Consider the following 16,350-nt stretch of genomic DNA (forward strand, 5'->3'; position numbering starts at 1 on the left):
CCTAATAAGAGACTGACTGGCATCTCCCAAACATTTATCACTTCCTGATTTTAGTCATGTGATCATGAGACATCATGTGACCCTGTAGGTTGTGTGAGTGTTGCCACTGAGTGTGTCAGACTTCCTGCCCAAATCCCCACATATAGAATAGGCCTTGATTAGATTACATTATAGCTATTCTGTTAGAGATTGCATTGTATTTAAATGATACAATTTATAAACAGACATTACCTGATATTTGGTAAAGATGCTGTGAGATCTGAATTTTCCAACATTGCTCAGTCCAGGATCACACATTACGTAGGTCAGTGTTCTATTGTTGTTCTCTTTTGAATAAATAAAAAAATACTATTTGAATATTTGTGTCAATTGTATATTTAAATATGTGTTAAAACATACAGAGACTCAAATCAGTTTTATTCAATACACATACCTAGATATTATTGCCTCTCTGAATTTCAAAATCACATCAGGTAGCATGATGGATAACATCATGGATAGCAGCTACAGGCATAATTGTGCTAAATCATATTTTTTTTTCTTACTCAGGGATTTGGTTAAGTATAGTCAGTCTGCTTGAGTAGACCTGAAAACTAGGAGGTTCTTTTTACACGACCATATCTGGTAGGATGAATCTCTAACCAGTCTGCAGAATTACAGTGAGTGTATTTTGCCTGTTATCAAGTGGGTCCATGTGATCACAGCTGTGGGGGCTACAGTCGAGTGGGAGCCTGATTCTAACTGATAGTATCTGGATGAGATGTCAAGTAAAGTTTTACTGCACAACAGTTGCTCCATATGACGCTCACTGTCTCTGTTTGGTGTGGCTGTAAACATATCCATATTTCTATTAATGTTTTGAGAGAACAAACCTATTGATGAAAAGGTTCACATAAGTGCGACACCTGCTGGTCATTTTTCTATCTTTTTCTCTTGCATTACTTTATAATCCATGCACCAGCAGAACATTTCAAAAGTGAATGAAAGGTCGTTCATTTGATATGGAAAACATTTTTATTGTCATTGAAGGTCATAAAACAAAATCATGTGCGGCACCGCTCAGTAAGAGCATACTGAAGCTATGATGAAGCTAAAGGTTGTCATAGCCGCCAATATAAGTATGGTCTGTGATCATAACGTAGTCTCGTCTGTCCGTCGCAATATATTTGTTAACATTGCACTGTCTAAAGGCCGAGACGTACGTGAGAACCTTTATTTTGAAGAGCACAGCACAAATATAATTGATAAGGCACATTAGCCGATCAGAGCCAATGGGGTGCCGAAGGCCCACCCACCAATGGAAACGAAATATTGAGTGGTAAATTTGTTTTGTCAGTACAAACAAAAAAACAAGAAATCGAGCTGAATTGGTGATTTCTGTTTTTTGGCCAAAATTAGAAAAACTAAAAAATCGACCTGTTTCTGGTAAAACGTACCTTGGTCCAGTCGGACCATTTTGTGGTCTGTTTTGTATATCACGCTTTTCTTTTTTCTTTGGTAATTTGTAGGCTCAATCAGTGTTTTTTTCTTTCTAACATATTTTTACACTTCCTATCATTAAAATTGGTCATCACAGATCCAACCATTTCTGTCATGTTTAAAAGTGCTTCAAAGAAACTTTGATTTTGTGTTGATTCCGGCTACCCTTGTGGACAAGATGGTATGAGCATTACAGCCTGGCTAGTGCGAATGACAAAAGGTGAATTTAATAAATTTTTTTTCTTTTTTAGGGTTAGGGTTTGTCTTCTGGCAATACAGAAGATTCCGCTGCCGTACCACCAGACTACAGAGCAACTTACCATAGGCTGTGAGAATCCACAATTCATCCGAAGCCCTCAATCACAAAAAAAATGTTTTAGTTTTTGGAATCAGACCTGGTGGCAGGCATTAAGAATAACCATATAGAATCAGGCAATGTTCTCGATGGTGGTCTTGTTTGCTTATGTAGACCATATGGAGGCATCAGTATTAAATTAAGACTGTATCATAACCAGTTAAAATCTCTAGTCAAGTAAGACTAACTTTCGACATTACAGTTAGTAGTTGTATGTTACTTAACAAAATGACCAGCCTGTCATAATGGTTTAAACTACCTACCTTGCTGAAATACCATATACTCCATATGGTATACATATACTACATACATTCTACCATATGTATGTTTACTCACAACTTAGCATTCTTTTATGGAGGGTAGTGACTGGTATTGATGCAAAAGTACAAAAGTTTACAGTTTGAACTAAACCCATCATTTCCAATTGGATCGTATTGAAATGAATGAAACTTATAATACAGTGCAAACTGTCATCAGCCAACTAATTTAAGTCCCTCAATGCCTCACTAAGCTTCACTGAACCATTCCCCCCAGTTAATAGCAAAGTGATTTTTTTCACTCACAATTTCACTCACTTTTTCTTACCATTAAAATATATGTAAAGAGACCACCTGAAAGCCGAGAAAAGTTCCATCTGTATTTCTTTTTATTTGGTAGTCACCAGAATGAAACACAAAAACTGGCTTCAGCCCTGTGAGAGACTGACCACTGTTAAAAATAAACTCATGATCTGTCAAGAGCTGGGAAGGGAAGCGTGATTATGGCTGAAAATGATCACTGTCTGTCTGCAGTGACTTTATCACTGAACCTTAAAAAGAGTTTCTTCTGTGTTTTCTTCCTCCACATCCCAGCATGGGAGACTTGTTTCGTCTCAGGAATGTTTAAGACTGGCCATGAGGTTAGTTCAGCTGTGTTCCACACAGTAAAGTATTGCACTACTGTGCAGAATAGCTCCTAAACGTCTGATGAGTCATTGCCTGTGACCTAGATTTGTAAGATGAGGAAACGTGGACAAAAGCATGAATAATTTGGATTTCCACACCATCATCGTTCTAAGTTTGTGAATCTTTTTTTTGGTGGAAGATGTTGCTTCCAAAGGCTAATGTCGATAGTTTGTTGACAACTTACATGTAAACATTTGGTTTTGTTGAAGTGATAAAACTGCATAAATAGTTGAGACAGAGCAGCAGCAGTGGTGAGACGACGTAAAAAAATAAAATTTGTTGGGACTTCCTGCAAGATGGCGGATAGGTCTAGCTTTTAGCTCGCTCAAGACGGTAACTCGATATAAAAAGGCTATAAACTCAGAGATGAGCAGGAGAAACTCAGGAACAGTCTATAATGGAAGAGGTCTCTGACCACAGTGAAAAGGAACACAAGGGTGAAACAGTGGAGAAAATGGACCAGGCTGAAACACTTGAGAGTTGGACTTACTAGCATCAGCAACGATATGAGACCTTAATAAGGAACTCCTTAACGAGCTGATAACAGTCAAAGACAGATTTAAAAGTGAGGTGAGACAAGAAATTATTGAGATCAAAAGTGGCAGATGAGGGGGATACAGGTGGGGGACGAGAAAATTCAGTTTGACCAGGACTACCCCACCAAGATTATCCAAAAATGCAAAAAGTACCTGAATAGCAGGAAGGTACCGAAAGAAAAGGGGATCCCCAGGCAAAAAAAAGTATACTTTAACATACTAAATTTAAGCACACTTAGTGTACTTCATAAGCACAAAATTATTGTACTCAAAGTGTGTTATTTTCGAGTACTAAAAACGTACTTAGTATACTAATGATATTTCATTATTGCTACTTAAGATATACTAAAATACAACTTAGTATACTTGACTGTACTATTTTGAGACACCATTAAGATCAACTTAAATATACTTAAGTACACTTTTCTCTACTAATACTGTACTTATTTATAATGTTCTTTAGTTCGATTTAAAGTATACTTTAATCCACTTTTCAGATTACTATTAATAAATTTAGAATATACTGGAAATGTATTTCTAATTTAATCATAATGTGTTGCCATTGCATTTTAAATATATTTACAAAAATTAAAAAGTTGTACTTAAGTATATTATAGTTCATCTTAATGGTGTCTCAAAATAGTACAGATAAGTACACTAAGTTGTACTTTAGTATGTCTAAAGTAGCACTCATGATATATCATTAGTATACTAAGTACATTGTTAGCACATCGAAAATAATATACTGTGAGTACACTAATTATGTGTGCAGAAAGTATACTAGATGTATTTCATTAAAGTACACTTCAACAGTACACAGAAAGTATATATTTTTTTATAATTAATTTGAATTTCAAATTACTTTTAAGTAAACATAAAAAATAATTAGAACATACTTGAGGTAGAAAAAAAGTTTATTTTTAACATGCACGGCATTACAGGGAAAATGTGCATAATAAAGTACATTTAAGTACATCTTTAACAACATCTTAATGTTACATTTTCAAACAGTTTCTCTTCATCGTAACATTTTAATACATATATATATATATATATTATAAATATATTTATATTACTTTTAAAATGTACTATTATGTTAATAAGAATGCATTTATAGTGAAGTAATATCACAATTTAAGCATCAAAAAGGTATGTACTTCAAGTATAATATTATTATACTATGATGTATGGTTTAGAAGTGTATTTGAAGTGCAATAGGTGTCGCAGGTATTAGTACTGTATAGTACACTGTGTTAGTGGTACAGAAGTATACTTAATGTCACCACGTGCACTTCGATCTACTTAATTTCTGGTACCACTAGTACACTAAAAGAGTGCTACTCAGTTCTATGAAAGAAATCCACTTCAAATTATTGAAAAAACAAAATCAAATTTATTTATATTAAAACACAAAACCTCTCAACCAAGGTATCCAGGCAATTAAACAATGCTGCACGAACATAACAGTTTGTAACAAAATAAAACAAAAAATGCAGTAAATTTACTGGAAAAACGATCACAGATTAACCTTGGCATAGCCCTCATTATTGTACTTCCTTCGGAGCATGGCTCGGACCTCACTGACCTCCGTATTTGGGAATTTCTCCCTCACAGCGTCTGTGGAAAAATTGAGCAGGAATTAATACTTGATTTCATATTAGGTGAAAAAATACTATACCTGAATTATACTTTTACAGCCTGTACTAAGTACACATTTAGTATACTGTATGCTTTTTTGTCACCTTTATGTATAATTAAGTGTGCTCAAGTAGTCATTAAGTACTACTTGAGTACTACTTAAGTACACTTTAAGTGTAAATAGTATGTTAAATTGGAACAACTTTTTACAAACTTTAAGTGTACTAAAGTACACCTGCACAAGTACACCCACCACCTGATTTGAAATACACTTGCAGTACAATTATATAAGACCACCAGTATGTTAAAAATATACTTAAAAGGCTTTAAAATTGAATTGATAGTTGTGTAGGATTGTAATTTTAATTGATCATTTGTTTATTTCTTTTATTCATCAATTTTTTGTTATTGATTGGTAATAATTCATAGGAAATTAGAAAATGAACATTATTTATGCAGACAGTGTGGAGCTCATCTGACCTGCCTTTAGGTCAGGTTTTTTGGTGACATCATTAGCTTGTGTTTTGCAATCATGGGATTCTTGTCAGTGGCCAATCGGACATTAAAAGCTACAATATTAAAGAACAAGAATCACCCATAATTGCAGCAACAACCATTCAGTCCATTTTTGGCAAGTATTGTTTTGACGGCTACCGAGAGTCAAGACCAGAGTGTATCGTGACAAGACAAAGTGTTTGAGGGATTGAGTCAAGACTGTGAACACCAGGACAAAGACCAGTGCAAGCTCCACATTGCATGACACAGATAAAACATGGAACATGCAAACCATATACAGGGCTTGAATCTGCGACCATAATGGTACATTACTGATGATTATTTATCAAACCACCGATGGTCATCTACACAACAGAACCTAACAAGTAGTCAAATAAACAGGTAGTCAAATAAAATCTGGGTCTTGAATGAACTCCCTGTGCGTATATAATTTGCATGCCAACAAAGCATAATGTATAAAATTGTTATAAATCTCAGGATTTATAGAGAAGAAACTCCTTTATGAAAAGAAAATATACATATATTAATATACAACTGAAGAGTGATATCAAATGTGTCACAACCTAGCTCAAAGCAGTGACAACAGCAACCACGGAGTGACAAAAATGCCAATAAATAAAATAATTTATTAACAAAAGTTTTAATATTGCAACAAACCAAATGGATGAGGTGTGCTAGTCTGTATTGTCAGTGGTGTCAATGTGGGTGAGTGTGTGTGTGTGTGTGTCATGTTGGATGCAAAACCAAGGAACAAAAACCAAATGTGCATCTGCAGGGAAGGAGGAGAGAGAGAGAGAGCAAGAGCCATGCTGGGGACTGGGTTTTAAAGCCTCTGGAAGCACCGCCCAGGTGCACCTGATCAGCCTTGTCATCTGAGCCAGGGCAGCAGCACCTCTGCAAGAGAAGACAAGTTAAAAGGCCAGCAGGGCCGTGACACCCCCCCCCATAAAGTCGGTGTCCCAAAGGAGACCGCAGACCCCCTGTCACAACCAAACCAACCAGAGAGGTCCCACCGGACCCAACATACACCTCAAAGTGCTGGAGTGCCCAAATTAATGCCAAAGCCTCCTTCTCAATAACAGAGTAATTACTCTGATACCGGTTGAACTTTCTGGAAAAGAAACTGACTGGCCTCACCACTCCCTGGGCATCCTCCTGCAGCAAAACGGCACCTGCTCCAACCTGACTGGCGTCTACCTGCAGCATGAACGGCTGACCAAAACGTGGTAGCTGCCAGAACAGGGGCAGAACACAAAAGCGATTTAACACCATCAAAAGCATGTTGACAATCAGAGGACCATACAAACTTCGCCTTGGCCTTCAGGAGCTCTGTAAGAGGAAACACCACAGTCGAAAAGTTTCTACAGAAACTCCTATAGTACCCCACCAGACCCAAAAAGCGTTGAAGCTCTTTTTTAGTTGTGGGTTGAGGATACTGACCGACTGCCTGAACCTTGGCCTGAACTGGAGCGACACAACCCTGGCCAACCACCCGACCCAGGTAAGTGACCGTCGCTCTGGCAAACTCGCACTTAGCCAAGTTAATAGTAAGATGCGCATCCGCGAGTCTATCAAAAAGCGCCCGAACACGCTGAAGGTGGGAGTGCCAAGTATCACTATACACGACTACATCATCAAGATAAACCGAGCATCCCTCCAGCCCTGACACCACCCGGTTCATCAGGCGCTGGAAGGTTGCTTGCGCATTTCGCAACCCGAAGGGCATCACTGTGTAAGAGAACAGGCCTGATGGTGTCACAAAAGAGGAAATCTCCTGGGCCCGCTCCGACAAAGGCACCTGCCAGTAACCCTTGAGCAGATCGAATTTACTAACAAACCGTGCCGACCCAACCTGATCAATGCAATCGTCCATCCGTGGTAGGGGGAACGAATCTGATTTAGTGACTGCATTCAGCTTTCTAAAATCAGTGCAAAAGCGGAAGGTCTTATCGGGTTTTGGCACTAGAATGCATGGAGAAGCCCAGCTAGCAGATGATGGCACAGCAATGTTATTCTTCAACATGTAACCAATTTCCAAATCCAAAAACTTGGCCTTTTCAGGGGACATGCGATAAAAGCGTTGCTTAATTGGTTGCGCATCTTCTACACAGATATCATGCTCCACCCATGATGGCGTATCACCAAACAGTTCAGGATATTTTTTAATCAGGTTCACAAGCTCGCATCGTTTATCCTCTGACAAATGTGACAATGATTCGTCCAACACACACAGAGACTCAGAATTTTTCAATCGTCCACATAACACACTCTCGTCAGGCTCCGGCACGCCATCGCCTTCATGCGCAACAGCCACAGAGCTCACTGCTAGAGCCGGACGCACACCACTCATATCCGCACTCTCAGTGTCAGGAAGATAGTAAGGCTTCAAAAGATTCACATGGCACAATTGTTGCGATTTCCGACGACCAGGCGTTTTAATCAAATAGTTAAGGTCTGAAACTTTTTCGGAGACCGTGAAGGGACCCGCATATTTAGCCTGAAAAGGAGAACCCACCAGTGGCATGAGAGCCAAAACTTGATCCCCTGGAGCAAATTCTCGATGTTCTGATCGCCTATCATAAACACGTTTCATCCTACTTTGCGCAGAACTCAATTTCTCTCTGGCCAAACAACCCGCCACAAACAAACGGTGTCTGAAGCCATTAACAAAATTAATAAGGTTTTTAGGTGGTTCAGCCTCCACCCAGCCACCCTTCAGGGCCGCCAGAGGACCCCGCACAGTGTGTCCGAAAACCAGTTCATTTGGACTAAAACCGGTACTCTCTTGAACTGCCTCTCTTGCAGCCAGCAGCAACCAGGGAAGACCCCCCTCCCAGTCTCCACCCAGCTCCGTACAATACGCCCGCAGGAGAGACTTCAGCGTCTGGTGAAACCTCTCTAAGGCCCCCTGACTTTGCGCATGGTAAGCTGAAGACTGATTGTGTTGTATGCGCAAAATCTTTAACACCTGACCAAACACATGGGAGGAAAAGTTGGAACCTTGGTCTGACTGAATAACCTTGGGGATGCCAAACACTGAAATAAATTGTGTCAGAGCTTTAACAACTGACTTTGCAGTGATCGACCTCAAAGGATACGCAGCCGGATACCGAGTTGTCTGGCACATCACAGTCAGTAAGTATTTGCATCCCGATTTAGCTAAGGGCAAAGGACCCACACAATCAATGATGAGATGTTGAAATGGTTCACTAACAGCCAGAATAGGTTGTAGCGGAGCAGGCTTTATTTTCTGATTCGGTTTTCCGGTTAGACATGACAAGTTTTGATATAGGCGGCCACATCACGTTTTACGCGCGGCCAAAAGAAATGTCTCAGGATATTCAAATATGTCTTCCTCACCCCAAAGTGTCCGGTGTCATCATGGGCCACTTTGAGAACCAGAGGACGAAACTTCGCCAGCACCACCAACTGAAACACAGCGTCTCCCACCGCCACACCAGAATGAGCAATCCACTGCCTAAACAACAAGCCATCTTGTAAGAAATAACCACTGGCTGTACTGCGCACCTCAGCAGCCGACAGTACTTGCTCAAACAATCCATTGAGAGACTGATCTAACTTCTGCTCCTCTTGCAACTCCTCAGGTGACACCGCCAATGGAAGCTCCGACAGAGCCGGGACATCCAAGACACCAGCATCAGCTTCGCCAGACGCTGCGTCAGCCTTAGCCATGGCACGCGTAACGGCGCAAGTCGACAGGACCTCTGGTGAGCCACCGGAGCTCTCACAATTAACCTTGCTAACTGGACAGGGCGCGACCACGGGGGATGGAGAAGCGTCAGCCCAGACCCGGCCGCCAGCCAGACCGTTGCCCAAAATCAGGTGGATCCCCACCATGGGCAATGCTGGACGCACCCCGACAGCAAATTCACCCTGCACCAGCTCGCAGCTCAGAACCACCTTATGCAGAGGGATCGGCAAAACAGTCAGCCCTATTCCCCGACTCAGAATCACATCACCAGTGTTACTGTCTGATGACAACGGCAACACCGAATCCACCATGTACGAGTCATAGGCCGCCGTATCTCTCAGGATTTTTATAGGGACTTTAACGTCACTCCCCACGAGTGAAACAAAACCATCGCGGATGAACGGGGCATAAGCAGCCCAAACCTCAGCCTCATCCACAACAGCAGAAGGCATCCCATGCTCCGGCACAGCAACCGGTGTCACCGGCGCAACAGCTGCCGCCGGCTTCACATAAGCCTTCCCTGACCTGCTTTTACCTCGTAACGCGGGACACTCCGACTTCCAGTGGCCCACCTCACGACAGTAATTGCACCTATCGCCCTGATCCAAAATACCACGTCCAACACCACCTCTAGGCGCCAGCCTCCCTGGCCGCACCTGCTCCGAGGAAGCCACCGTGCCATGGTTCCGCCGTGCGCTCTCATAACGCGCACCACAGCGGTCTCCAAACTCATCTTTGTGAATCAACACAAACTCATCAGCTGCCGCAGCCGCAGCCGAAACAGCAGAGACCTTTCGCTCAGTGATGTAAGTAGCCAACTTACCAGGCAATGTATTCCTGAACTGCTCTAATACCATCAATTCACACAACTCGTCAAAGGTATGAATCTTCTGCGCCGCCAGCCAACGTTTAAAATGGATGTCCAAATCCCTAGCAAATTCCACATACGTTTGACCATTTTTTCTCTCCCAAGATCTGAAACGTTGTCTATAGGCCTCGGGGACTAACTCATACGCCGTGAGCACTGCAGTTTTGATTTTACAATAAGACCTGCTGTCACCCTTGCTCAACGACGAATAAGCCACCTGCGCTTTCCCCGACAGCACACACTGAAGCATCAGAGCACAGTCTGAGTCAGACCAGCCCCGAGCATCTGCCACACGCTCAAACAACCCAAAAAAAGAATCTGGGTCCCGTTCATTGAACGGCAGCACCCACCGCAAGTTGCTTATATCAAGGGGACGCTCACCAGATGACCCGGCCTGACCACGACCGTCAGCAGACAAAACGCCCTGCTGGATCATGGACAACCTGCACTCCTCCAAGTCCAGCTTGGCCTTTTCCGACTGCTGTCGGATGCGCTCCAGTTCCAGCTGCTTCTTTACCTCTAACTCTTGCTTAGCTCTGTCATGTTCCAGCTGCATCCTCATGAGCTCTTTCTGTTGTTCAAAAGTAAGCCCAGGCAGCTGGGACGGCACCTCAGAAAGCAGCAGAGGAGAATCTACCTTCTCCTCCCCAAACACTCCCAGCGCAGACAACGCAGAGATGACAGCTGATTTAATGTTGTCCTTCACCCGCTTGTCGCCTTGCACCACTACAGAATAATACTCCGCTATAAGAGCCAGCTGGTCCTTGGTGCACGAGTCCAAAAAATCCCGAGAGGGAGAGGCGATAAAAGCCTCAATGTCTCCCATTTTCAAGCAAAAAAAAACAAAAAACAAATTCTCACTCAAACCAAACAAACCAGATAGGTCGAGGACTACGCGGGTCAGCGTCCCGTGCGCACCGGAGCCTGAAGATTTCCCGCTATCTACCTAAAACAAAACTAACTAACTCACCCCTAGTCTTCGTGCGGGTACTTGCGGTGGGTATTTACGCACTACAAACCGTTGGCACGGGAGAGCGATCTACGAACACTCACCCGAAACCAAGGACGTGCTCCCAAGCAATGCTTCAGCCACTTTCTCCGCAACACTACCAGACCCGGACCGACGGACCCAAAGGGGAACGCCGCTACAGCCTACAAGGGAAATCCTCAAACCAAACGTAGGTGACACGGAAACCCACCTGTCCTCTAACCTGCCAGCGTCCAAAACGCTGGCAACAAAGTGTGTCTGCCTCTCCCAACGCAAAGGAAAAAACCAGCAAAACAAAAAAGAGACCAAAACTACAAATTGCGCACAGCTGCAAACCAACTTACCGGACCCGCCAGACAAACAGGCACAGAACTCTCCTCTGTCATCACACTGTTATCCCAACAAACAATCCAAACCCCCCGCTAAGAGAGACAAAGGATGACAGGAGCTGCGCGCGCCAAACGCGCTCCAACCAGGTATTACGCACGCCCATACACTCCTCTCCGCAGCCAATCCACAGACCATCACATCCAAACCCACAAACACACCTCCCAACGAGCCAACCCACACAAAGAAATCAGAGTGCCAAGCAGCGTACCAACCTGCAAAAACAATCCAAACTGGCAGACCGGATGAATTAAAGTGCGCAAACAATAAACTCCAAACCAAATTTAAACAAATCCCGGACGAGCCCCCATTTTGTCACAACCTAGCTCAAAGCAGTGACAACAGCAACCACGGAGTGACAAAAATGCCAATAAATAAAATAATTTATTAACAAAAGTTTTAATATTGCAACAAACCAAATGGATGAGGTGTGCTAGTCTGTATTGTCAGTGGTGTCAATGTGGGTGAGTGTGTGTGTGTGTGTGTCATGTTGGATGCAAAACCAAGGAACAAAAACCAAATGTGCATCTGCAGGGAAGGAGGAGAGAGAGAGAGAGCAAGAGCCATGCTGGGGACTGGGTTTTAAAGCCTCTGGAAGCACCGCCCAGGTGCACCTGATCAGCCTTGTCATCTGAGCCAGGGCAGCAGCACCTCTGCAAGAGAAGACAAGTTAAAAGGCCAGCAGGGCCGTGACAAATGTCTTGTGTTATTAAATAATGTAACAAGAAAGAAACTGTACCTTTGGAGGAACTGTTGAGCGTTGTCCCACTGGGTAGTGTATGTTGCAACAGTAGTTACTCCCGAACAGCAGGCAGGATGGCTCATAAAGGATGGAGCGGGGCTGGGAATCCTCACAGAGGCCGTAGAGGGGGTCCTCACAAAGGATGGAGCAGGGCAGCGGGGCCTCACAGAGGATGAATTTGGGCTTGGGGTCTTCACAGGGGACAGAGGAGAAGGAGAAGGTCTGGGAGTCCTTCTAGCCACTAAATTCGGCTTTACTGAGGCCAACTGTGCTCCACCAAATCGTGATTTAGTGAACTGGAAAGAGAAACAATAATGATGAGTTAATTTTATGATGCAACGCATACAAACAATTCATACAAGACATTAACTACCGCAACAGTATTCACCATAGCTAAACTTGGAGGGGGCGCAGGAAAGACTGCTGGGCTGCATTATCAGTTGCATCAAGGGCTGAGACTGAGACCACAGGCTGGACATCAGCAGGAGACTGAGTGGCAGGCTGCTAAAACAACAGCATTATGACATGTGCTGTAACAGCAACAGCATAACAGCAATGTAAACAGACATGCGAGATGCAATTTTTCTAAAGCTCACCTTAACAGTGTGAAATCCACAACTAGAGGCCATGAACCCTCTAAAGAGGGTGGTCTGTCCACGGGCCTGCATGGGGCATTTCTCAATCTGAAACAATCAGAATTGTATTCAGCCTGGAGTGAGACACTCAGTGTACAGTCCATGTTCAGATTAATACAATCTGCACCATCAGAATTACTATTTCTCATCTAGTGATATGCATGGTCATGAGTAATAGGTGGATATTTTGCTGTACTTTACCTTCTGGGAGAGATCGTGCCATTTGCGCTGCCTCGGGGCTGGTCTGTTGCCTCCTCCAGCAGGCCAAACCCCAGAGCTGGCGAATGTCCTCAGTCTCACCATCCACCTCCCCTACTCCCATTGCTTTGTGGCTCTTTGGTTTAGTGCTCATCTGAAGACAACATGGAAATAATAACAGTGGTTACAGCTATAAATGTGAAGTGTGTAGGTCCTGTGAAATTCCAATCTCTGTGCAATTACCATATTTACAGGCTATATTTTTTTATTAATGCTACATAGCATTTTATCTTTATATTACAAAGATGTGCTCACTTCTGTGCAATTATCCAACTGTGGTCAGTGAGATGCGTTTATCATGTATACATTTATTTATTTTGATTTTATTTATCAATTAATCAATCTTTTCCTCTACTTTTGACTCTTGAGCTGCTATTACAAGTTACTGGTGTAGGATCAATAGAGGTCACGTTATCTTGTCGTTTTTGCATTCAGATACTGTACTGACATGACTATACTGTATCTGCAGACATGAACAGCTTTCATACATAAGCTTCAGGTTGGCTGATAAGGTCCGTTATTTCTTGGAAGTAGTTTAAATCGAAATCATAAACTAAGCAGCTAGACGACCGGTTAACATGTAGGCTAAACCAGTAGACTGTACAAGTGTACTAAGCAAAACAACTTAACACTGAATGTCAACAGGTAAACACGTGCTGACCTATGGTCCGGACCAGACGTGAGAGCGCAGGGGAGTCCGTTTTCCTCCTGCGCTGAAGCCGGTTAGCTTCAGGGCTAACACCCTTCACTTCACTTTGCTGCCAGACAGCAGTTGGTAAAACAATAGGAGAGACGTTACGTGGTCTGGAGAAGCTTGTGCGTTTATTTGGCCACATACTGAACTGCACATGCAAGGCTAACCTCTTTCACTGCTCCGCTAATGTCTGCTCCAACCTCACCTGCTGCTCCCTCCACTACACAGACTCTACACACACACACGCACACACACACACAGAGAGACTCTACACACACACGCAATGCTCCTCTTCATCATGTAATATTACACTGTGCTACTGAAGCACATACACACAGGCGTAACGCTGCCGCTACCAAGAGCAGTAATAATAGGTTAACTTACAGTAGCTGTAAGACTGACGTTAGCTAACGTTAACGTTGGTTATCTGGCTAGCTATGATGACTGAAGTTGCTGAATCACGTCATGACTCGCCAACGAAATCATAGAATTAGCCGGTGTGACGAATGGAAGTATAAAATGTATGACCATTCGATCAGAAAATAAAAACACTGAATGTACTTACTGTGAATCAGAAGTAGGCTTGGGCTTGCTTCGCTTCGCGACGGAGACTTTAGCGGGTCAATGTCATTCAACAGCAACGTGACCAGAAAGAAGCGCCGTGAATGGTGGAGCTCAAGGAGGCGGAGCTGAGCGCAATGCGCGGATTGGACGGCAAAGATGCAAACGTTGCTATTTGAATTAGGCGCCTTGCTTTCCAAACAATATTTGAAAAAAATCCCTGCTCAGATTGACTATAATGTACTGTAACAATGTGTTTTTTCCATAGGCTAAATAAACTTATATCTTTCTGACAATCAAGTATTTGTGCATTAATGTAAGTCTGTTTTAAAATATGGTTTTACTAAGTATATTTTATTTCAAAGTACTTATAGTAGTATATTAGTATTCATAATAAAAGCATACTGATTTCAAGTCTTTTGTAATACACAGTTAGTATGCTTTATTAAAGTGCACTTTAGTTTCACTTAAAGGATAACTACCGTTTTTTACAACCTGGACCTTTTTTCTAGCAAAAGATATGGTCATTTACTCACCCAGATAACTTTGGTGTCATTTGGCGTCGTTCGGACGAAATTAGATCCAGTGTAGCGCCGATATATCCATATAATGCGAGTAACGGGGCAGCGACACACAGCCTCTATATAACACATTATCTGCCACGAAACTAGTTCATTTCACCAATATTTTGTTACGATATGCTACCGCTATTCCCCTCTGAGTCCGGGCTCGTCTATTGTCAACATCCGGGGTCTGTAGGTTGAGCTACGACCTCTGACCTGGAAGATGTCGTCTCTGAGCTGCGCGCGCACCTGCGACAGCCCGGCTTGTTTACCTGTAGCTGCTACTGCTAGTTTGACCCCGGATGTTGATAACGGACGAGCCCGGACTCAGAGGGGAATAGCGCTAGCATATCGTAACAAAATATTAGTGAAATTAACTAGTTTCGTGGCAGATAATGCGTTATATAGAGGCTGTGTGTCGCTGCCCTGTTACTCGCATTATATGGATATATCGGCGCTACACTGGATCTAATTTCGTCCGAACGACGCCAAATGACACCAAAGTTTTCTGGGTGAGTAAATGACCATATCTTTTGCTAGAAAAAAGGTCCAGGTTGTAAAAAACGGTAGTTATCCTTTAATTGGAAATGAATTTAGGTACACTTAAAAAAGTGCAAATGAAGTTGAGTTTGTTTTAAGCCGTACTTCTTCATAAAATGTATATTAAATAGTTCTAACAGTGGTAATTTAGTGTAGTACTTATAAAAGGAGTAATTACTTAGCAATACACTTTCTACATATTGCATGTATGTGCTAGTTTGTTTGTTTTCATTTCATTCCCAGTTATCTATTAAAGTACATTTTTAATAAGTGTGCCTAAGTTTACTTCCAATGATGTTAAATTTAAGGGCACTTTAATAAAGTATACTAACTATATATTACAAACAAGTAAGCTTTTAATAAAAATAATAATCTACTACTATGAGTGCTTTGAAATAAAGTATACTTTGTAAAAGTATATTTTAGAACAATTTAAAACAGACTTACAGTGAAGTACACTTTTAATAAGTGTACTTAAGTTCACTTCCAAAGAAGTGCAAATTAAGTGCACTTTAATAAAGTATATTAACCATATATTATAAATGACTCAAAAATAAGTACACTTTTAATGAGAAAACTAATCTACAACTATAATTGCTTTGAAATAAAATATACTTTGTAAAAGTATACTTTGGAACAATTTACAACAGACTTACAATAAAGTACACATTTAATAAGTATACCTAAGTTCACTTCCAAAGAAGTGCAAATTAAGTGCACTTTAATAAAGTATATTAACTGTATATTACAAATGACTCAAAAATAAGTACACTTTTAATAAGAATACTAATCTACTACTATAAGTGCTTTGAAATAAAGTATACTTTGTAAAAGTATACTTTAGAACAATTTACAATAGACTTACAGTGAAGTACACTTTTAATAAGTTTACTTAAGTTCACTTCCAAAGAAGTGCAAATTAAGTGTACTTTAA

The 16,350-nt window shown here is 41.8% G+C and overlaps 1 protein-coding gene across 1 annotated transcript; it reads right to left on the reverse strand.

The window, feature by feature from the left end:
- Positions 1–4,830: 4,830 nt before the first annotated feature.
- LOC311251331 (uncharacterized protein) lies at positions 4,831–14,395 on the reverse strand (the record flags this gene model as incomplete). Its single annotated transcript, XM_084343709.1, has 11 exons — positions 14,318–14,395; positions 13,002–13,152; positions 12,762–12,848; positions 12,554–12,666; positions 12,163–12,461; positions 8,829–12,076; positions 8,067–8,436; positions 6,909–7,196; positions 6,781–6,797; positions 6,560–6,698; positions 4,831–4,931 (listed from the first exon to the last, which is right to left on the reverse strand). Exons 6-11 carry the CDS (start codon positions 10,872–10,874, stop codon positions 4,831–4,833), a joined length of 2,961 nt encoding a protein of 986 aa, XP_084199835.1. The 5' UTR covers positions 10,875–12,076; positions 12,163–12,461; positions 12,554–12,666; positions 12,762–12,848; positions 13,002–13,152; positions 14,318–14,395.
- Between the last annotated feature and the right edge of the window lie 1,955 nt (positions 14,396–16,350).

This window comes from Pagrus pagrus (assembly GCF_965226575.1).
Source record: "Pagrus pagrus genome assembly, chromosome: 22".
In the NCBI taxonomy this organism is placed as follows: Eukaryota; Metazoa; Chordata; class Actinopteri; order Spariformes; family Sparidae; genus Pagrus; species Pagrus pagrus.